Source organism: Bufo gargarizans, chromosome 9, assembly GCF_014858855.1.
Source record: "Bufo gargarizans isolate SCDJY-AF-19 chromosome 9, ASM1485885v1, whole genome shotgun sequence".
Lineage (NCBI taxonomy): Eukaryota > Metazoa > Chordata > Amphibia > Anura > Bufonidae > Bufo > Bufo gargarizans.
In genome coordinates, this window is record NC_058088.1 from 174,056,146 (window position 1) to 174,079,755 (window position 23,610).

The 23,610-nt window shown below is 44.2% G+C and overlaps 1 protein-coding gene across 13 annotated transcripts in view; it reads left to right on the forward strand.

The window, feature by feature from the left end:
- HUWE1 (HECT, UBA and WWE domain containing E3 ubiquitin protein ligase 1) overlaps positions 1-23,610 on the forward strand; it is a 101,029-nt gene that overhangs the window by 12,146 nt on the left and 65,273 nt on the right. For all 13 annotated transcript variants that reach the window (XM_044306602.1, XM_044306611.1, XM_044306610.1 and 10 more), the window contains exons 2-10: positions 17,127-17,265; positions 18,284-18,351; positions 18,762-18,860; positions 19,032-19,238; positions 20,345-20,497; positions 20,582-20,644; positions 20,816-20,893; positions 22,301-22,348; positions 22,438-22,506. In XM_044306602.1, coding sequence (XP_044162537.1) covers positions 18,307-18,351; positions 18,762-18,860; positions 19,032-19,238; positions 20,345-20,497; positions 20,582-20,644; positions 20,816-20,893; positions 22,301-22,348; positions 22,438-22,506 — 762 coding nt within the window. In that variant the 5' untranslated portion in view covers positions 17,127-17,265; positions 18,284-18,306. The remainder of the gene's footprint in view (positions 1-17,126; positions 17,266-18,283; positions 18,352-18,761; positions 18,861-19,031; positions 19,239-20,344; positions 20,498-20,581; positions 20,645-20,815; positions 20,894-22,300; positions 22,349-22,437; positions 22,507-23,610) is intronic.

Genomic DNA, 23,610 nt, shown 5'->3' on the forward strand with positions numbered 1-23,610 from the left:
CATTGAAAGGCATTGATCCGGATCCGGCCTTAAGCTAAACATCGTTTCGGCGCATTGCCGGATCCGACGTTTAGCTTTTTCTCAATGGTTACCATGGCTGCCGGGACGCTAAAGTCCTGGCAGCCATGGTAAAGTGTAGTGGGGAGCGGGGGAGCAGTATACTTACCATCCGTGCGGCTCCAGAGTGACGTCAGGGCGCCCCACGCGCATGGATCACGTGATCGCATGGCACGTCATCCATGCGCAAGGGGCGCTCTGACGTCATTCTGGAGGATGCGATCGGCTCCGTCTTCAAATGCTTTCAGTACACTTGCATTTTTCCGTATCCGGCGTGTAATTCCGGCAAGTGGAGTACACGCCGGATCCGGACAACGCAAGTGTGAAAGAGGCCTTAACCCTTTAGGTGTTCCACAAGAATTAAAGGAACATGGAGATGAAATTTCAAAATTTCACATTTTTAGCAGATTTTCCATTTTAATCCATTTTTTTTTCTTTAACACATCAAGGGTTAACAGCCAAACAAAACTCAATATTTATTACCCTAATTCTGCGGTTTACAGAAACATTCCTCATATGGCCATAAACTGACGTAAGGGCACACGACAGGGCTAGAAAAAGGAGTGCCGTATGGTTTTTGGAAGGCAGATTTTGCTGGACTGGTTTTTAGATGCCATGTCCCATTCTAAGCCCCCCTGATGCACCCTTACAGTAGAAACTCCCCAAAAGTGACCCCATTTTGGAAACTAGGGGATTAGGTGCCAGTTTTATTGGTACAATTTTTGGGTACATATGGTTTTTGGATCATTCACTATTACACTTTATGGGGCAAGTTGACAATTTATTTTTACAGTGTTCACCTGAGGTGTTAGGACATGTGATATTTTTATAGAGCAGATCGTTATGGACGTGGCAATACCTAATATGTCTATACACTCACCTAAAGAATTATTAGGAACACCTGTTCTATTTCTCATTAATGCGATTATCTAGTCAACCAATCACATGGCAGTTGCTTCAATGCATGTAGGGTTGTGGTCCTGGTCAAGACAATCTCCTGGACTCCAAACTGAATGTCAGAATGGGAAATAAAGGTGGGCTACAACAGCAGAAGACCCCACCGGGTACCACTCATCTCCACTACAAATAGGAAAAAGAGGCTACAATTTGCACGAGCTCACCAAAATTGGACGGTTGAAGACTGGAAAAATTGTTTCTTGTACATGACAATGAGGTCACTGTACTAAAATGGCCCCCACAGTCACCAGATCTCAACCCAATAGAGCATCTTTGGGATGTGGTGGAACGGGAGCTTCGTGCCCTGGATGTGCATCCCTCAAATCTCCATCAACTGCAAGATGCTATCCTATCAATATGGGCCAACATTTCTAAAGAATGCTATCAGCACCTTGTTGAATCAATGCCACGTAGAATTAAGGCAGTTCTGAAGGCAAAAGGGGGTCCAACACCGTATTGGTATGGTGTTCCTAATAATTCTTTAGGTGAGTGTATCTTATTTAAGTTTTACACAGTAATATTATTTTTGAAACAAAAAAATGATGTTTTAGTGTCTCCATAGTCTGAGAGCCATAGCTTTTTTAACCGATTGTCTTAGGTAGGGTCTCATTTTTTGTGGGATGAGATGACTGTTTTATTGGTACCATTTTGTGCAATTTACACCTTTTTGATCGCTTGGTGTTGCACTTGGTGTTTTTTTATTTATTTTTGGGGTGTTTATCGGATGGGGTGGATCATGTGATATATTTATAGAGCCGGTCATTACGGACGCGGTGATACCTAATGTGTGTTTTTCCTTTTTAAAGAAATATATAAAAAAATAAAAACGTTATTTCTGTCCCATTCTGGGACTTCAACTTTTGGCGGTCTGATCCCCTCTGCAATGCATTACAATACATCTGTATTGTAATGTATTGCCTGTTAGTGTATGACTCAGTGTCATACACTAACAGGTTGCCTAGGAGACGGGCCTGAGGCTGGATCTCCTCGGCACCCGTAGAAGGCAGGTCCCGATGCCGTGCAAGGCATTGGGCAGCCTCTGCTCGCATCAGGCTGCCTTGTCAAACATCGGGTCCCTGCCACAGCAGCGTGGGGACCCGATGTGCTCCCTCACCCGCAGCAAACCCCTTCTATGTCGCGGTCAGCGCTGACCGTGGCCTAGAAGGGGTTACTCCGCCGGCATCGCTGGGAACAGCGATGCTAGTGTATACAGCAGGGGCCGGCTATCGGGGACTGCTGGACCCCTGTAGTGATCGGGCACGCAACGCTCCGGTGCCCGCCCAATCACTATGACGTACTATTACGTCAAAATGCTGGAATTCACTGACTTCCTTGACGTAATAGTACGTCACATGTTGGGAAGGGGTTAACAAGAAGGGTTGTAGAGGGACACCTGCATTTTGTGATGCGTTTTGTTGGTGTCATGTGACCAGTACGTGCTAAGCCCAGCCGGTTTTGCTTCTTCACTTGTAAACAGCGACATCTGATCCGATTGTGCTGCCCGGTGTGAATGCGTTATCAGTGCAGCCTATATACGCAGATAGGCAGAAACCGGTTTTCTTAGAGGAACTTGCGTCAAGTTTCATTGACACTAATTGGCCTTAAAGGGGATGTCTGAGTTCAGCAAATGGTATTTATCATGTACAGAAAGTGAACACAAAGCACTTACTAATGTATTGTGATTGTCCATATTGCCTCCTTTGCTGGCTGGATTCAGCTTTCCTTCACATTATAAACTGTTTGTTTCTAGGGGTTATGACCTCCCTGCAGTCTAGCAGTAGTGGTCGTGCTTGCACAATTGCCACACGGGCCAGCAAAGGAGGCAATATGGACAATCACAATACATTAGTAAGTGCCTTGTATTGACTTTCTCTACATGATGAATGCCATCTGCTGAAGTGAGACAGCCCCTCTAAGGACTGGTGAAAACGCACAACCCTCTGTTATGGGCGTAAGGCAATCTGCCGGCGATTACTTGGAGCGGAGCCAGGAGCCATTGATCAGATGTGACCTGTAGGGATAATTAGCGGGTGTGGAGAGGCTAATATTCCAGCCAGCCGTGGTGGTCAGGTGAGCTGATGGCTTCTTCAGACAATTTCAATGAAATTGTCTGATCGATGCATGGTCCCAGCCCAGAGGTCTGCGACCCACAGAGGTCATTCTCCCCCCCCCGGCGCTCAACTGCTTGTATTTCCAACATGAAAGTGCTGCACGTTTCATGCAGCCGCCACTAGAGGGAGCTAAATGAATTCAAAGATTTTTACAGCTTCCCTTGCAAGCAGTTGTATGAATTCCTATGCGCTGATCTCCCCCTAGTGGTGGCTGCAGGCATTCCCTTTTATAATGTGTTAAAGGAAGTCTCATCGATGTATACATTGAGAAATGTGTTCAGAATGTGCGCCATATTCATGAAGCACCTGTTCCACGCAGTCGAATAGAGTGGGTGAGGCGCAGCATCTATTGACCGTGTGAACGCAGCCTTGCACGTGTAGAGGTTTACATCTTGGGCTCCGTGCACACGGAGAGTATCCGTTTTGTGGTCTTCCAAAATGTGGAAGCTGCCTGTGTCGCGCCGGTACTCCGCATTTTGCGGACAGGTATGGGACAGGTTCCATCTATTTGTGGAATGGACGCGCTTTTGACATCTGCAAAAAGATTGACTGTGCCCGAAAAATGCTGAACACGGACCCATTAAAAACAATTGATCCGCAAATAAAATGTGAATGGCACCCACAACGCATCAGTTTTTTTTCCCGTATATGCGATTTGCGGTTGTACGCATGAGGCCTTATTGTGTGGTTTTAGAGAGAAGTCTCTATGGTAAAATGCAATCCCTAGGCCCCCCCCCCCTTCACCATATATTGAGATCAGTGGAGGAGAGAACACCTGACAGAGTAAAAAAAACACCACAAACTGTTAAAATGACATGGTCATTAAAAAAAAAAAAAGCTCCTGGAAAGATCTATAGGCTAGGTCTACACAACGACATTTGGCGCGCGACAATAGGTCACAACTACACGGCAACATTAGTTGCACCAATGTTGTGCAACAATTTTTATAATGGCAGTCTATGGTGTCACACTGCAACATGCGACATGCTGCAAATGCGACGCAACAGTCGCAGAAAAATCCATCTCGAATGGATTTTCTTTGACTGTTGCGTCGCAGCTTGTTGCAGTGCGACACCATAGACTGCCATTATAAAAATTGTTGCGCGACAATGGTGCAACAAATGTCGTTGTGTAGACCTAGCCAAATGGTCCTGAAATGTCACAGTAATTTGACCTTCCCTGTTACAGATCTGGATATCAACAATACATATGAAAGGCACACTGCCTGGTCCTGTCAAAGTGCTGCAGACAGCAGAGCCTCTCGGTGTAATGGTAACGCCCCTGTTGCTCCTAGAGGCTCATTCGCATATATTAAAACATAATTTTTCTCAGCAATGTGGGCACATATGTACATGGGACCAACACGGATGTCTACAGCTGCCAAGAGCACATGTAACAGGTCAGCCAGTGTCATAGGTACAAAACTGCTGACAGATGCCCTTTAATATGAGACACCTCTTCATATCAGGGGAGACCCTCTTTATGTTCCATGAAAGAGGAAAATTTGTATACCAGGGTTTTCGTATTTGTGGAACACAACAGCTGGCTCCTAATAGAACAGTCCTATCCTTGTCCGTAATGTGGACAATAATAGGACATGTTCTATTTTTATTTTTTTGCGGAACGAAAAAAAAAGACGGAACGGAAAATAAGTTTGTGCGCATGAGCCCTTAAGCTGGGTTCAGATGTAGCAGTAACGTGCAGTGCTGTTCTTGGCCGCATGCTCTTACAGGTGATGCATATTATAAGTGTTATTTTTCAGAATGAGCTGCAGTGTATGTACTTGAGGAATAACCCGATCTGTCCCTTGTATGACTTGTATCTGATATTTTTTTCGTAGTTTTCTCCTCTGCAGCCTCAATCTCAAATTTTCTGTTTTACCCTGAGCTACTTAGTGGAGCCTAGCTGCTCTCATGTCTCCTATAGACCACATGTAAAGACAGAGTATTCTGCTTCCCAACACTCTCTCATTGACTCAGCAACACCATATGTCCCCTTTATAGAGAAGTGCTGAGCTGTAGTGATGTGAATAGAGCACTTGAACAGAAATATAGCTTTTAGCTGTTGAATCCTGCCTGTGCGCCTCTGTCTCACTATGCTGATCACTTCTCCTTTCCAAATAGGAAGATGTAGTCTGCTCCCTTGCTGAGCTGACAAGTCTATCTTGGCCTCTTCAGACAGAACGTTAGTTTAGGATGGTGGCTGATAAATAGAGACAGAAGCATTTTTCTCTCTCATGTACTTTTGATTTATGCAAAGTTTGTTAGTCACTGTGACCCACCTAGGACTGATCCTACAGGGGTACTGCACGTTACGCCATAAATATCTGATAAATGCTGGTTGCAACTCTGCGACTGTTTTCAGAACGGGAGTCTCTCCCTCTCTCACTTCCTGTCCTGCCTGGTGCCGCAACCGCCGTCATTGGAGAGAAGGCTCCGTCCGTGTGGCTGTCTCCATTCTCTTCTGTGGGATTTCCAAAAATTGGAAAGAAGCAAACGGGAACATCTTCCTTAGGCTGGGGGAGGCGATATGGGCCTTGCATAGGACAGGTGTTTGACCGTGATGCACTCTCCAAGCTCCCCCGCCACCAACCATATTACATATCCTTATGGCTGCTGAAGCCGGTCTGACTGGCTCCTGAAATTTATGAAACTTGGCCCAACCCTGATTCTCTTTGTCTGACTTTAAGGCTAATTAGTACTTAGATCATTTAATCTTTAACCCTTTGCAGCCTATGCATTGCACTTCCTGGATGGTGGTTGGACTTAACATTATGCATCCATTCAGGTGAAGTTATAGCAAGGAATAGTGAGCCGAGTCGTATGTGCGTTGTCAGAATTTTGGCCAACCGTTATGTGACAATCCTGGGAAAAGTCAAACATTTTATTTAGGGCTGCGTGATTAATCAAATTCATTTAATTAATTTGCACTTTAATGTCTTATTTTTTTTAAAAATTTTTTTAGTGTGATTTCAATTTTTTTCTTCCTGTGCATTGTATCAGTCTTTCCCTGCTGCCCGTGCCTTTAATCCTGGTGCGGGCAGCAGGGACCAAAGGGACCATGCACAGGTTGCACTGGTATAGTGCTGCACAAGACCTGAAGGACCTGTGATGACATCACTGTTAGATGATCAGTGCAGGAGCGGAGGAGCTCAGCAGCGGAGTGAAGAAGTGGTAAGGACCTGTAAAGGGGTGAAGTGGTGGGGAAGGACCTGTGATGTCACGTGACATGAGGGGCCGGAGCTTGTGTTGAGGTGAATAAATTGGAGTAGCGAAGAATTGTGTAAGAGCCAAAATGCTGGGAGTTGTAGTTCTCTACTCTTAAACTTCCTCCCTGTAACGTTCTCTGATATCATATAATAGCCTGGACATGCTGGGACTTGTAGTTCTTGTACCGCCTACCTGTAATGTCCTCGGGTAGCATATAATAACATGGACTGGCTGGAAGTTGTAGTTCTCTCCTCTTATACCTCTTTTCTGTATTGAGCAATAGCAAACTCCTGGAGCCAGCAAGGAAAGTAGGAGCCAAGCCCTGATTTATCTCCTAGATTTCTAATGTAATTTGGCTGACGCTGATATATAGGTTATGGTTCCCTTCTTTGTGTTGTAGTGTCGTGCTCCGATATCCGGGGTGTGATGTCCTCCTTTTTGGGGTTATGGCAGTGGCCAAATGACTGTACCCTGGCTAGATAAACATGTTTTTAGTTAATGTAGCAAAAAAATTATGAAAAATTTACATTTTAGTCAATAATCGTCCATTAAGTTGAAAACAATCGAATCTTTTTTTTAATTTTTTGCCAAAATCACAGAGCCCTAATTTTGTATATTCTTGTAAATTTCAGATTGAAATCAGCATAAGTTTGTTGAATGAGTTTAGTGGGGTGCTGACATGGGACCTATGTTCTCGTGATCCGTGGTGGTCCCAGCGGTAGGATCCCCAGATAATTAGTATTTATCACTTATCCTGTGGACAGGATAGGTCACCAATATCTAAGTACTGAAAGCTTCCCTTTAAAGGGAACCTGTTACCTGGATTTTGTGTATAGAGCTGCGGACATGGGCTGCTAGATGGCCGCTAGTACATCCGCAATATCCAGTCCCCATAGCTTTGTGTGCTTTTGTCTCAAAAAAATGATTTGATAGATATGCAAATTAATCTGAGATGAGTCCGGCGTGAAGGAGCCCAGCACCGCCCCGCATCCTCCGAATCTCCTCCTTGCTCCCCGACGTCAGAAAGCTAGAGCGCCGTAATCTCGTCATGCGCCAGCTAGCGCATGCGCAGTTCGTTCCCTGAGGCTGATGCCCGCCCAGGAAAGGAACACTATGCTGACACTGCGCCTGTGCTAGATCGTGCATCGCGAGATTACGGCGCTCTAGCTTTGTGACGTCTGGGAGCAAGGAGGAGATTCTGGGGATGCGGGGCGGTGCTGCGCTCCTTCACGCTGGACTCATCTCAGGGACAGGACTCATCTCAGGTTAATTTGCATATGTATTAAATAATTTTTTTTTAGACAATAAAAGCACACAGAGCTATGGGGACTGCATTTTGCGGACGTGCTAGATGCCATCTAGCAACCCATATTCGCAGCTCTATTTGCAAAATCCAGGTGACAGGTTCCCTTTAAAGGGGTTGTCTCCTATCGCCATTACTAAGGGAAGATGAGAAACAGTCCTGACCACTAACTGGCCGGTAAACAGCGGAGCGTGCCGTGGCACTCTATTTTGGTAGCTCTCATTTACCGCAAGGTAAGCTACTGAATCAGCGGCGCTTTCCGCCTTTTCCTAGCCGGCTGGTAGTCCGGACTGTCTCATCTCACCTTAGTAACAGCAAGATAAGACCACCTCATTAAGGTTTATTGTGACCCATGGGTTAGATGGCCCTCTGAACAAAAAAGTTTGTGCATCCCTGTCTTAATTCCTTTTACTTAGAAGTCGACGTCTACACAGTAACAGAGCTGGGTTACTGCAGCATTGCTCCCATAACCATTTTTTTCCACTACGCAGTAGATGGAGCTATGTAGTTTCGGTGCCTGGCTTTGGAGCAGCTAATCAGCGGGGTTGTCGGACCCCTACATTCTGATAATGATCTATTTTAGGGATAAGTCCTCAATGGTTGAATCCTGGAGAACATCTGTAAGTGGCAAGGACCAGAGTTTATGAAGTGCACTAGGAATAGCTATGAGTTCATGAGTGTGATTTGCTGTATCACAGTCATATGACAGGTGTGTAGTAAGAAGCGTAGGCAGCTTACAGGACACACGAGCAGGCATGATTGGGAAAGAGGACCCTTGGGTGTCGCTAGGCTGTAGTGTCTGGGCTGTGCTGCATTTGAAGCTACATGACTTGGATTACTTTCTAGCAGACTTCACACGCCCAAGTCATTTCCTGCTCTATAAAATCTCGAGATGACTTTTAATTAGTTGTAAGGCCTCATGCACTGGACAGAGCCTGCATGGTGACACCCAGTCTGTATGCTTCTGAATTATGGTGCCTCTATTTTATACCCTATAGGTGTTTTTTTATTTTTGTTTTTGTAGGCTTAGGTCCATACAACATGTATCCATAATCGCCTATGAGCATGGGACCTGAAGGTATTTATCAAAGCTTAAGGTCGACCATAAAGGTGAATTCAGTGGTGGCCGCACTTGAGCGGTGGGAGTTCCCAAAGTAGCCAAGCGTGCTTGACTCTCTTTTCGGAACTCGCATACATACAAATAAATGGATAGCGCACCGTGCCCTCCTTCACTTTGGGGGCCCCATTCTAGAGATAGTTGTGGATCCTAATATGCCACCGAAGTTCGAGATGGGCCCAACCCTAAGGAATACATCCACACAGGACCTAATTTAAAGTGACAGAATCTGCTTAAGGGAGGCTCTGTCACTAGGATAAACCCTATATAACCAGACATACTGCCTGGTAGGGCTGATCATGCTGATTAAAACAATACCTTTGTCTGTACGATAAATAGCTGCAGATAAATCTGTGTTTTTATGCATATGCAAATGAGCAATTGGAGCACCAGGATGCGGGGATGAATTATTTGAGCAGTGCTCTGTAACACCCCCCTGTGCTCTGCACACTCGGCCCTCCCTATGATTGGCTGTGAGCTAGAGCTGTGTGTTAGCAATATCATATCACTATGTACTATAGCTTCACCACACTGAGATCTGCTCAAAAGCTAAGGGCTCTTTCACACTTGCGTTGTCCGGCTCCGGCGTGTACTCCATTTGCCGGAAGTGCCCGCTGGATCCGTAACACCGCAAGTGAACTGAAAGCATTTGAAGACTGATCCGTCTTTAAAATGCGTTCAGTGTTACTATGGCAGCCAGGACGCTATTAAAGTCCTGGTTGCTGTAGTAGTAGTGGGGGAGCAGTATACTTACCGTCCGTGCGGCTCCCGGGGCGCTCCAGAATGACGTCAGAGCGCCCCATGCGCATGGATGACGTGATCCATGCGATCACCTCATCCATGAGCGTGGGGCACCCTGACATCACTCTGGAGCGCCCCGGGAGCCGCACGGACGGTAAGTATACTGCTCCCCACTACACTTTACCATGGCAAACAGGACTTTAGCGTCCTGGCAACCATGGTAACCATTCAGAAAAAGCTAAACGTCGAATCCGGTAATGCGCCGAAACGACGTTTAGCTTAAGTCCGGATTAATGCCTTTCAATGGGCATTAATTCCGGATCCGCCTTGCGGCAAGTGTTCAGGATTTTTGTCCGGAGCAAAAAGCGCAGCATGCTGCGGTATTTACTCCGGCCAAAAAACGTTCCGGTCCTGAACTGAAGACACCCTGATGCATCCTGAACGGATTTCTCTCCATTCAGAATGCATTAGGATAATCCTGATCAGGATTCTTCCGGCATAGAGCCCCGACGACGGAACTCTATGCCGGAAGACAATAACGCAGGTGTGAAAGAGCCCTTACATAGATATTACTGCTTTATTCACAGGCAGAATATATAATCGTAAAGACGCCAGTAATGTGTGATGGCTTGTAAGCATAGAAAAACTGATGGGCTTTAATAAATAATAATAATTTAATAAGGCCATACTATATTGAGAATAGTGGAGTTTTTTTGCCTAAACCGATTACTGTTTTATTTACAGGCACAATATATGATAAAGAAACCAGTAATAGCTTTCTAAAAAAATATATATATTCTAAATATAATAAGGACACAGGGCCAGATTTATCATTAGCTCAGGTCAGAATAATGGAGTGAAAGTCCCAAACGCTAAAACTGCGCACAAATTTGCGACTTTTTTTCTGCTCTGCACTATGCTCGCGAGTTTTCTGAAAGTGGGCGTGTTTTCTTATGTAAATGAATCTCTAGACAGATTTACTATTGGGACTATTTAAAAAGTCGCAATTTCACTCCAGCGAGGACCATGCTTATCTCATGAGACTTTTTAATAGAACATGCGACTTTTTCATAAAAACGTGCGACTTTTTCGTAAAGATGTGCGACTTTTGTAAAGCTGCTTACTGACTATAAATGTGGTCTGACGGTAGCAGTTTATTAGTCTTAAAGGGCCGATCATAAATCTGACTTGGCTAAAACTGACTTTAGACATATGTTAAAGTGGAGTGAGCGGTCAGTCATGATAAATCTGGCCCATAGACTTTTCTTATGGGATAAATGTGGAAGAAAAAAACGACATCTCTCCCAAGAGAAACCTGGGATCTCGACATGCAAAACCAATCATTTAACCACCAACCTATAACAATACCACACAGATATGTGTTTTCCATACTTACAAGCTGACACACATCACTGGTGTCTTTCTAATCATATATTGTGTGGGAATAAAGCAGTAATATGTAGATTTAGCTTTCTGAACAGATCTCAATGTGGCAAAGCTATAGTACATAGTGTATATGATATGTAGATGCTAGGACTAAGCTCTGCCCTCAGCATGTCTAGCCCTGTCCATCAAGGGGAGGGGGGAGTGTGCAGAACAGTGCTCAAAGGATTCAGCCCCGCCTCCTGGTCCTCTAATTGCTAATTTGCATATGAATAAAAACAGATTTTTCTGCAGCTGTTTAGCATACAGACAAAAGAAAGGTATTGTTTCAATCAGCATGATGAGCCCTACCAGGGAGTATATGTAATGTAGTATAGATGTATACTTGCCTATTTCATCCTCCCACCGCTGCTGCAGCAACGTCCTCTTCTTGGCTATATCGATGATGTGTCTGCGCTGCTGCAGCCAGTCACTGACTGCAGTGATAATCCACAGCTCATCCACCACAAGTGAACATACCCCGATGCTTCATCCAGTTGCATGCATGAGGGCAAATAGTGCGGTCCATGTAGCTGAGGGAAGCAATTGGAATAGTACAGTGCATGCTGGGAGTTGTAGTCCCATACCTGCACAGCTACGGGTTGCAGGCCACTGAGTATTTTTCTCCGGGCTTGTTTCAACTTGCTCGGTGCCAAAATAATTGTTTGTACAGGTGCACATGAGCAAGACGAGGAAGTGCGCGGGGTAGATCGCGCTGCGGCATTTACTGTGTGCATAATGTGTTCATAAAGGAATGTGATACAAGACTCTTATGGTCTGAGGTGGTGCCAGGTGAAAGCTAATAGTATGGCAACATGACGGGTCTCCTGGCTACGGTCTGCAAAATGACATCACACCACTGTTAAACGCAAGATGTATGCGGGAGCCAATCTCGTAAACCCAAAAACTGCACCACCCCTGTCCATGGGATGCTCTACTCTACTGGAGTCTTTGAAGAAAGCAGCCATGTTTTCTATGTAGAGGGTCTTTTCTAACTTCTCATGGAAGTCTACCACGCTATAGGCATACTGTGCCCTACGTAGCCAATATGTATGCTTTTATTTTTATTTTTTTATGCCTACGTTTGAAGAAAGCTGCAGGAACTTTACAGGCCCATCATTTGCCCATTAGGCAAGTTACATATAATTGTCATCACTGTCAGTCAATTGGAGGTTTTGCCATATGGAACTTGTACTGGGCCTGAAGACCCCTTTAACCACTTCAACCCCGCTAGCTAAAACCCCCTTCATGACCAGGCCACTTTCTACACTTCTGCACTACACTACTTTCACAGTTTATCGCTCGGTCATGCAACTTACCACCCAAATGAATTTTACCTCCTTTTCTTCTCACTAATAGAGCTTTTCATTTGGTGGTATTTTATTGCTGCTGACATTTTAACTTTTTTTGTTATTAATCAAAATTTAACGATTTTTTTGCAAACAAATGACATTTTTCACTTTCAGCTGTAAAATTTTGCAAAAAAAACGACATCCATATATACATTTTTTGCCAAATTTATTGTTCTACATGTGTTTGATTAAAAAAAAAAATGTTTTGGCAAAAAAAAAAAAATGGTTTGGGTAAAAGTTATAGCGTTTACAAACTATGGTACAAAAATGTGAATTTCCGCTTTTTGAAACAGCTCTGACTTTCTGAGCACCTGTCATGATTCCTGAGGTTCTACAATGCCCAAACAGTAGAAACACCCCACAAATGACCCCATTTCGGAAAGTAGACACCCTAAGGTATTCGCTGATGGGCATAGGGAGTTCATAGAACTTTTTATTTTTTGTCACAAGTTAGCAGAAAATGATGATTTTTATTTTTTATTTTCCTTACAAAGTCTCATATTCCACTAACTTGCGACAAAAAATTAAAAATTCTAGGAACTCACCATGCCCCTCACAGGAATACCTTGGGGTGTCTTCTTTCCAAAATGGGGTCACTTGTGGGTAGTTATACTGCCCTGGCAATTTAGGGGCCCATATGTTTGAGAAGTAGTTTGCAATCAAAATCTGTAAAAAATGACCGGTGCAAATCCGAAAGGTGCACTTTGGAATATGTGCCCCTTTGCCCACCTTGGCTGCAATAAAGTGTGACACATCTGGTATCGCCGTACTCAGGAGAAGTTGGGGAATGTGTTTTGGGGTGTCATTTTACATATACCCATGCCTGGGTGAGAGAAATATCCTTGGCAAAAGACAACTTTTCCCATTTTTTTTTATACAAAGTTGGCATTTGATCAAGATAGTTTATCTCACCCAGCATGGGTATATGTAAAATGACACCCCAAAACACATTCCCCAACTTCTCCTGAGTACGGCGATACCACATGTGTGACACTTTTTTGCAGCCTAGATGCGCAAAGCGTGCCCAAATTCCTTTTAGGAGGGCATTTTTAGACATTTGGATCCCAGACTTCTTCTCACACTTTCGGGCCCCTAAAAAGCCAGGGCAGTATAAATACCCCACATGTGACCCCACTTTGGAAAGAAGACACCCCAAGGTATTCAATGAGGGGCCTGGCGAGTTCATAGAATTTTTTTTTTTTTTTTTTTTTTTTGCATAAGTTAGCGGAAATTGATTATTTTTTTTTTTTTTTTTTTTTCTCACAAAGTCTCACTTTCCGCTAACTTAGGACAAAAATTTCAATCTTTCATGGACTCAATATGCCCCTCACAGAATACCTTGGGGTGTCTTCTTTCCGAAATGGGGTCACATGTGGGGTATTTATACTGCCCTGGCTTTTTAGGGGCCCTAAAGCGTGAGAAGAAGTCTGGAATATAAATGTCTAAAAATGTTTACGCATTTGGATTCCGTGAGGGGTATGGTGAGTTCATGTGAGATTTTATTTTTTGACACAAGTTAGTGGAATATGAGACTTAGTAAGAAAAAACGAACAAAAAAAAATATATATTTCCGCTAACTTGGGCCAAAAAAATGTCTGAATGGAGCCTTACAGGGGGGGGTGATCAATGACAGGGGGGTGATCACCCATATAACTCCCTGATCACCCACCTGTCATTGATCACCCCCCTGGTAAGGCTCCATTCAGACGTCCGTATGATTTTTACGGATCCATGGATCGGATCCGCAAAACACATGCGGACGTCTGAATGGAGCCTTACAGGGGGGAGATCAATGACAGGGGGTGATCAGGGAGTGTATATGGGTAATCACCCCCCTGTCATTGATCACCCCCCTGTAAGGCTCCATTCAGACGTCCGTATGATTTTTATGGATACATGGATCGGATCCGCAAAACACATGCGGACGTCTGAATGGAGCCTTACAGGGGGGTGATCAATGACAGGGGGGTGATCAATGACAGGGGGGTGATCAATGACAGGGGGGTGATCAATGACAGGGGGGTGATCAATGACAGGGGGGTGATCAATGACAGGGGGGTGATCAATGACAGGGGGGTGATCAATGACAGGGGGGTGATCAATGACAGGGGGGTGATCAGGGGGTTTATATGGGGTGATCATGGGTGATCAGGGGTTCATAAAGGGTTAATAAGTGACGGGGGGGGGGGGGGTAGTGTAGTGTTTTGTGGTACTTTACTGAGTTGCCTGTGTCCTCTGGTGGTCGATCCTAACAAAAGGGACCACAAGAGGACCAGGTAGCAGGTACAGTATATTAGACGCTGTTATCAAAACAGCGTCTAATCTACCTGTTAGGGGTTAAAAAAATCACATCTCCAGCCTGCCAGCGAGCGATCGCCGCTGGCAGGCTGGAGATCCACTCGCTTACCTTCCGATCCTGTGAACGCGCGCGCCTGTGTGCGCGCGTTCACAGGAAATCTCGGCCCTCGCGAGATGACGCGTATATGCGTGACTGTGCGCAGGGCTGCCGCCTCCGGACCGCACATCTGCGTTAGGCGGTTAAAGCGGTTTGGGCCATAAAAAATATTATACATTTTTCAAACCAGCACCTGGATCTGAATACTTTTGTAATTGCATGTAATTAAAAATTCTGTATAGCCACTAAGTTATTCAATAAAATGTATCTGCATAGCATAGCCATTGGAGTAATGAATGTGGAGATCTCAGGATCCATGTGAGATACAGGGCCGGTTCTAGCTTTGTTAGACAGAGATTGTCATGTTCTATGTGATGTCTGATTTCATTTTTTTTACATCAATCATGTGTAACCCCAAAGTTTAAAGCAGGGATGTCAAACTCGTGGCCCTCCAGCTGTTGCAAAACTACAACTCCCATCATGCCTGGGCATACTACAGCTATCAGGGAATGATGGGAGTTGTAGTTTTGCAACATCTGGAGGGCCATGAGTTTGACATCCATGGTTTAAAGGCTATGTACAACTTTTGGAGGCACTTTGTTTGATTGCATGTTACTAATTGGCAAAAAAATAATAATCATATTTTCAATTGACCTTTTATTAAAAATATTCGTTCTGTCACAAAGGGTTAACTGTTTTTCTAACCTTGACTAGTACTGTCACTTTTACTTTGTGCGGTCATCTAATCTCTAAACTTCTAAGAGGTCATAAACACTTATTTAAGGCTACTTTCACACTCGCGTTTTGGGCGGATCCGTCATGGATCTGCAAAAACTGATCCGTTACAATAATGCAACTGCATGCATCAGTCATGAACGGATCCGTTTGTATTATCTGTAACATGGCCAAGACGGATCCGTCATGAACTCCATTGAAAGTCAATGGGAGACGGATCCATTTTTTGTCTGAGAAAACTGATCCGTCCCCATTGACTTGCATTGTGTGCCAGGACATTTGGCTCAGTTTCGTCAGACGGACACCAAAACGCTGCAGGCGGAATGGAGACTGATCGGAGGCAAACTGATGCATTCTGAGCAGATCCTTATCCATTCAGAATGCATTAAGGGCAAAACTGATCCATTTTGGACCGCTTGTGGGAGCCCTGAACGGATCTCACAAACGGAAAGCCAAAACACGAGTGTGAAGGTAGCTTCAGCCATCTTCTTATCAGTAAGATAAGAACTGAGCTATAATGAGTGTTTGAAATGTCAGAGAGCAGAGATAAGGAGCCGGCAGCTCCCCAACTGACGGAAAAGAGAGAAAATCCAGAGGCTGCTTCTAGAGCATGTCAGCTCTGTACTAAAAAAGACTCCAAATTTTTATTAAAGACCAATTGAAAAAATGTTTTTTTTTTAGCTCAAAATGAGTACAAAGTAATAATAAAATTGACCCCCCCCCCCATGTATCCATAGCTTTTAACCCTTAGGCAATGTGTAAACTTGTTGCCCGCTCGCACGTGCAGCGGGTGTCATGGCCAGCAGATCTCTGCTGTTTCATACAGCAGAGACCTGCGGCTAATTACAGTGACCAGCAATAATGCCTATCGCGGTAATTAAATGCTTTAGATGCCGTGATCAAGTGAGATCACGGCACCTAAATGCTCAAAAACCCGGAAGCTCGGGCTTCCTTCCTATGCCCCGTGTGTCCAATCCGCCGATAGTTGCGCCGAATTCTGGTAGCTTTACTGAGTAAGCTAACAGTATTCAAACTGCAATTCTTATTTTGGCCACCAGATGGCAGGCCAAGATAATAAATGAGCAAAATAATCTAGTAATTCCTGATGAACAAAAAAAATAAAATGTAATAAGCACATAATGATCAAAAAAAAAAAGTTAAATATATAAAAGTTCAAGTCACCTTTCCGTATAATTAAAAAATAAATACCTAAATAGCAATAAATATAAACATTGTGGGTATCACCGCGACTGAAAACGCCCATACAATTAAAATAGAAAAAAAATTAATCCAATGCGGTGAAAGGCGTAATGGAAAAAAGTCAAAATGGCCAATTTGCCATTTTTTCATTGCTTCTCTTACCCCAAAAAAGTTATAAAATGTGATCAAAAAGTCACGCATACTCCAAAATGGTATCAATTAAAAGTACAGATTGTTTTGCAAAAAATGCCAAGATCTTCAACAAAAGACTTTTTAAACTTATGCTAATTAGGTTCGGCAAGTGCCCAGGCCCTTCGGTGATGCGCCCATAAAGCCACCCCTCTGGCCCGCCCTTGTTTCTTATGATTACCTCCTCCTCCCTCCCAGATCTCGCTCCTGCGCCGCTCCACACGTGTCCCGCACCTGCGCACTGCTGTGCCCATTATGGGCAGAGGAGCAGGTAGTTGGACTGCGCATGTGTTTGCCTGTATGGATTGACGTAACCGTCGTCTTCCTTTTATTTCTAGTTGGCGCGGCGTTGTGAGTACATCCTCTCTGAGGTCCTGGTTCCTTGAAGTTTTTGGAAAACACTTGTGAGGTCTTGCAACAGACTATTTCAAATGCAGTTTTCTGCTCCTTTCACGTGCCCTGCTGGTTCCAGCTAGAGTAAGTTGATGCAAGTCCTTCATCAGGATGCCATATGTAAGGGGGCGATTGCCTCCTATTTATTGTCCTCAGACTTTGCTTCTCAGCTGCTTTCTAGCGCGCCTCCATTAGGGCAGAGCTGGGATCTGTGACCATGGTTTAGCTACAGTGTCTACTGGGAGTCTGAGACACACCTCCTGTCGCGTCATTGGTTCAGACTGTCATAGCCTGAACCAATGATGTGACGGTGGGTGTGTCTCACTGTCACACCCCCTATAGACACTGTAGGTAAACTGGAGAGACAAATCGCAGCTCTGTCCTAATGGAGCCGGCCTAAAAAACAGCGAAGTGTAAGGAAAGTAAATGGCTGGTAATCATCCGACTTGAATGTCTTTTCACGTTTATAAGCTACTCTGCCAAGGATAGGTAATGGGGGTCATTTATGAAGTTGGTTCACGCCAGTTTTTGGCATAAAAAAAATCCCAAGACCGTTGTGTGTTTTGCAGTCCGCAAAACACGGATGGCGTCCATGCGCGTTCAGCAGTTTGGGGAACGGCACAGACAGCCTTTAATATAACTGCCTATAGTCCGCAAAGCGCGGACAAGAATAGGACAGGTTATATTTTTATTTTTTTTGCGGGACCACGGAACGGAGCAACAGATGCGGACAGCACACGGAGTGCTGTCCGCATCTTTTGCAGCCCCATTGACATGAATGGGTCTGCATCCAGGCCGCCAAAACTGTGGCTCAGATGCAGACCAAAACAACGGCCGTGTGCATGAGGCCTAAGATAGTTGTTGCTGTCCATGGTTCTGATTCATTGAAATGATCTAAAGCAGGGATGCCCAACCTGCGGACTTCCTGCTGTTGCAAAACTACAATTCCCAGCATTCCTGCGCTGCTCACAGCTATTAGGGCATTATTGATGGAAGTTGTAGTTTTGCAACAGCTCAATGACCTCAGGTTAGGCATGCCTGGTCTAAAGCATGTGAAGAAACAAAAATGACAGCTAAAATATGTGGTTTGTCTCCTTTCTAGTTTGTAGAATCAACAAACTCAAGATGAAGGTGGACAGGACGAAGCTGAAGAAGACGCCAACAGAGGCAGTGAGTATGGGTTTCCCCTATTAAGAAGTATTGCAATCTCAACCATTAGGATTAAGCCCTGTGGGATCCTGAATTGAAGGGATTCCTCGGTATAGGTCATTAATATGAGATCGGTGGGGGTCCTACTCCAAGTACAACGCTCACCAGGGCTTTGGTTGTGTCCCCCCCACCCCCAATTTGAATGGAGCCCTGCACGCATGCATGATTGCCACTTCATTCAAATGGGGTAACCGAGGGCGGTCTCCGTTCTCATGATCAGCAGGGGTGCCAACAGTCAGACACATCTCTTATCCTGTGGCTAGGGAATGTGTTTGTAATGGGACAACCCCTTTAAGAGGAGTAATTCTTGCTGTTTTAGTCCACGTTCGTGATGCCGTACTAATGCTTGCTTCCATATTTCTGTTTTGCAGCCTGCTGATTGCAGGTCTCTGATTGACAAGCTGAAACTTTGTACTGATGAGCAACTTCTGCTGGAACTGCAGCAGATCAAAACATGGAACATAGGAAAAGTAAGTAACCTGACTCATGTAATGGGATGGTTTTGTTCTGAGTTTAATACTTTTGCAATTGGTTTTGCTTTTTTATCTTTTACTTTCTGGTTATGAAGTTACTTTTTGTTTTGTGCAAGAGACTTCGGGAAGGTGGTTTGCTTTATAATTTTTTTATTTTTTATTCTCTAGTGTGAGCTATATCATTGGGTGGACCTTTTGGATCGCTTTGATGGGATCCTGGCCGACGCTGGGCAGACTGTGGAGAACATGTCTTGGATGCTTGTGTGTGATAGACCTGAGAAGGAGCAACTGAAAGCACTTCTTCTGGCAGTGCTCAACTTCACTGCCTTACTTATTGAATACAGCTTCTCACGGCATCTCTACAGCTCTATCGAGGTAGTTATTGTAGTCAAAGATGGAAATTGTCATTAGGTTGGGTAGATCCCAGACCTGGAGCCTCAGCTCTTGGCTGTATATAATTAGAGATGAGCGAAGTATTAAAAAAATCGATTTGGCTGTTTCGCCGCATTTGACAAGTCACTTTCGTCATGAAGCGCGTTTCTTTGTGAGTAGTGGGTACAATGACAGATAGCTGCAATTACTTTGCTCCCCTTTATTGTACACCTCAGGTATAGCTGATCGCGGCATCTGACAGTTTTATAACGGTGTTAATTTTTTTTTATAAATAATAAAAATCATACCTCATCCATTTGCTTGCGACAGGCCAGCTGGCGCTATCTTGATTGAATGATCTAGCGCAAAATCTCTTGTCGGCCCGCGTGGTGATATACTTCACAGTGCACGGGCTTTCGTGCGAGATCTTCTTCAAGCAATTTTTATTAATTTTTTTACACCATTTCAGGGAAAATCGATTCGCTACCTCGAAGAACGAGGAAATGTGGCATTGTGACTAATTGCATTTCCCCCTGAAATTCTGATCGATGTCTACTTTGTGGACGTCGATTCACTGAACACTATATATAATATAGGCTGTATAACTCTTTCTGCTATTTCTTTAACGCCCATAGAATAGAATAGAGCACTTTGCACATGTGCCACCACCGTCCATCTTCTTTTTTTCTCTTCACCTGGGTACAGTGGCCACCTCATCAGGCTGCACAGGTTCGAGGACTCCTGTCCTTGATATAGATCAGTCATGCTCAACCTGCGGCCCTCCAGCTGTTGTAAAACTACAGCTCCCACAATGCCCAACTCTGATAGCTGTAGGCTGTTCGGACATGCTGGGAGTTGTAGTTTTGCAACAGCTGGAGGGCCGCAGGTTGAGCATGCCTGATATAGATGTAGGTCCCAAATTAAGCACATCCTAAATAGATGCGGGTCCTAACGTAACCACATATTCAGTGGGCATGTGCTCTTTGGAACTTCCTCTTCCATTGATTAAGCTTTTTTTTTTTTTTTTTTTTTTTTTTGTATGTGCAAATCTTTAGAGGACTCGATACATGGAGCAAAAGTTAATGCTTATTTTTTATTTTATTTTTTAGCACCTGACCACTCTGCTAGCTTCTTCTGACATGCAAGTTGTGCTGGCTGTGCTAAACCTTCTGTATGTCTTCAGCAAGAGATCCAATTACATCACACGTCTGGCCTCTGACAAAAGAACACCCCTATTGTCACGACTGCAGCATCTTGCCGAGGTGAACTCACTGTACAGTGTGTATAGAATTGTATGAATCAATATAAAATGTCATAGTAATCACTTTTGGCTTTCTTATTTTCAGAGTTGGGGAGGGAAAGAAAATGGCTTTGGTCTTGCTGAGTGTTGCAAAGACATGCAGATGTCGGTAAGTTTAATGTGTAACCTGTGTCATGTTGGTTTGGCTTTTTTATTTTATTTTTTATCTTGGCTTCTAGAATTTGCGCAATCCTAAACATGCCATTATAGTGTTTTCCCATTTAACTGATATTTTTTTTATTTTTAATTTTTTTTATAATTTTTTTTTCCTCCCCTCTAGAAATACCCACCAAGCGCCACTACTCTTCATTTTGAATTTTATGCAGAACCTGGATCTGAAGTAAAAGTAGAGAAAAGGGTGAGTTAAAGGGTTTCTCCCCAATTTTCGCTATTAAACAGGCTGACATTATAGATGTGAAAATGTCACCTGAATTTAACTCTGCGTTTCTTTTATTTGTATGCCCCTGTTTTCGTGTAATTTAAACTTTTATTATATGCAAATGAGCCTCTAGGAGCGGGGGGAGGGGCATTGCACCTGCTCCTAGAGAAATGCAGAGTTAAATTCAGGTGACCTTTTCACATCTATAATGTCAGCCTGTTTAATAGCGAAAATTGGGGTGACAGAAACCCTTTAATTGGCTTTGCGTATGCATTCTAAGTTTGTATTGGTAGCAGTTAATCACCACTTTTAAGTGTTAACTTTACGGCTGTCTGCATCTTTTGCGGCCCCAAAGAAATGAACTTCTCCGCAATTTTGTGCGGACCCATTCATACAGTCGTCTGAATGAGCCCTTAGTATAATTTGGATTAGGCAGTTTTTATGATATTGCAATATCTTTCTCAAACTAAGGGTTACTTTTTGTTAAAATTCCCCTTGAATGGTCGCCTGTATCTTATTGAAAGATTAAGCTCATGCCAGTTCTTGGGTAGACTCCGTATACAGCTTCACAGATGCTGAATATGACTACTTGCTGTGGGGCATGGCTTCTGTTGAGCGTGCCCATTCCTGGCCAGAACCATTCCTGTGTCTCAGTGCATCGGGTATTCTTGTGCGTGTTATTTTTTTATATATATATTTTCTTCTCTTTCCACCTCGTGGAAAGCACTAAGGCGAGTTTCAGAAGAGCCTGCTCTGTGTGGGAGCACGAATTCCTGCAGTGAACTTTGCTCCTTTGACCAGACCACACAACATTATAACCAAATTATTATATATGATTGATTTATAATGTCTCTGCCCAGCCTCAACTGTAAAGATTTGTAGTGACCTAATGCCCTCTGTTCAAATTATTACAACTGAGGTCGGGCAGAGATACACAGCATTGTAAACCATTATAGTGCCAAAGAAGTACAGTTCACTACGGGAATTCATACTCCCACACAGTGAACACGCTCGTCTGAAACTGGCTTAACTTTACCAATAGCAAAGAATGCGTCCGAGAAACTCCATGCGGAAAATGGGAGAAAAAGAAATAGCACAGACATTGATCTATCATCACACTAATATGAGAATACCCAATGAGCTGAGACACAGTGCACCGAGTCTTGGTTGAGAGCGCGGTCACGCTGAAGAGAAGCAATCGTCCAGAGTTAGTAGCTGAATTTAGCGCCTGTGGAGTTTTGACTACTGATATTACATAACTGGCAGCTGTGGCCATTCAAAAGGGATTTTTAACATAAATGCAGCCTGTGAATTTGCAAAATGTCACATTGCCGGATTTAAAAAGTGCTTTTTGTATTTTAATAAACCTTATGTCTGTCTTTCCAGGCGTCCAGTAATACACTACATTACATTCACATAGAAGAGTTAGATAAGGTAAGTTATCGCTAATATGCAATGCAGTATTTGTCTGATTCACGTGTAATCATTTGCTCATGGTTGACTTGCCATGCTGTGTTTTCCAGATTTCTGAAAGTCCCTCTGAGATCATGGAGTCTCTAACTAAATTGCACAGCATTCCCAAGGACAAGCAGGTACACACATTTGTTAGCTTTTAGGCTGATTGTATCCTAGGTGTCCTGCCTAAGCAGTGTGCTGAAGGGGTGAAAAACATTAAGTGTTGTCTCCAGGCAAACATTGATGGCTAAAATATGCTCCCCCTGTTACCTGTACTGGTCTCTAGGATGAAGGGGCATTGGTGCTATTAAAGCACCAGAAGGGCTCTTTCACACTTGCGTTATTGTCTTCCGGCATAGGGTTCCGTCGTCGGGGCTCTATGCCGGAAGAATCCTGATCAGGATTATCCTAATGCATTTTGAATGGAGTGAAATCCATTCAGGATACATCAGGATGTCTTCAGTTCCAGAACGGAACGTTTTTTGGCCAGAGAAAATACCGCAGCATGCTGCGCTTTTTGCTCCGGACAAAAATCCTGAAGACTTGCCGCAAGGCCGGATCCGGAATTAATGCCCATTGAAAGGCATTGATCCGGATCCGGCCTTAAGCTAAACATCGTTTCGGCGCATTGCTGGATACGACGTTTAGCTTTTTCTCAATGGTTACCATGGCTGCCGGGACGCTAAAGTCCTGGCAGCCATGGTAAAGTGTAGTGGGGAGCAGCATACTTGCCGTCTGTGCGGCTCCCGGGGCGCTCCAGAGTGACGTCAGGGCGCCCCAGGCGCATGGATGACGTGATCGCATGGCACGTCATCCATGCGCATGGGGCGCTCTGACGTCATTCTGGAGCGCCCCGGGAGCCCCGCGGACTGTAAGTATGCCGCTCCTACTATGGCAACCAGGACTGGGTGCCATAGTAACACTGAAAGCATTTTGAAGACGGATCCGTCTTCAAATGCTTTCAGTACACTTGCGTTTTTCCGGATCCGGCGTGTACCTCCGGCAAGTGGAGTACACTCCGGATCCGGACAACTCAAGTGTGAAAGAGGCCTAAGACTGGCATTTTAGACTCCAGTCTTAATAAGCCCTATACCTGGTGGTGGATCCGCCAGAGGTATGAAGAGGCGCAGGCCTCTAAGTAACTTCTGCGGATCCACCGCCACTTCTAAATTGAAAAAATAGCTTCCTTGCTGTCTTACATTTCTCGCCCATTTTCCTTGGGGGACACAGACCTTGGGTAT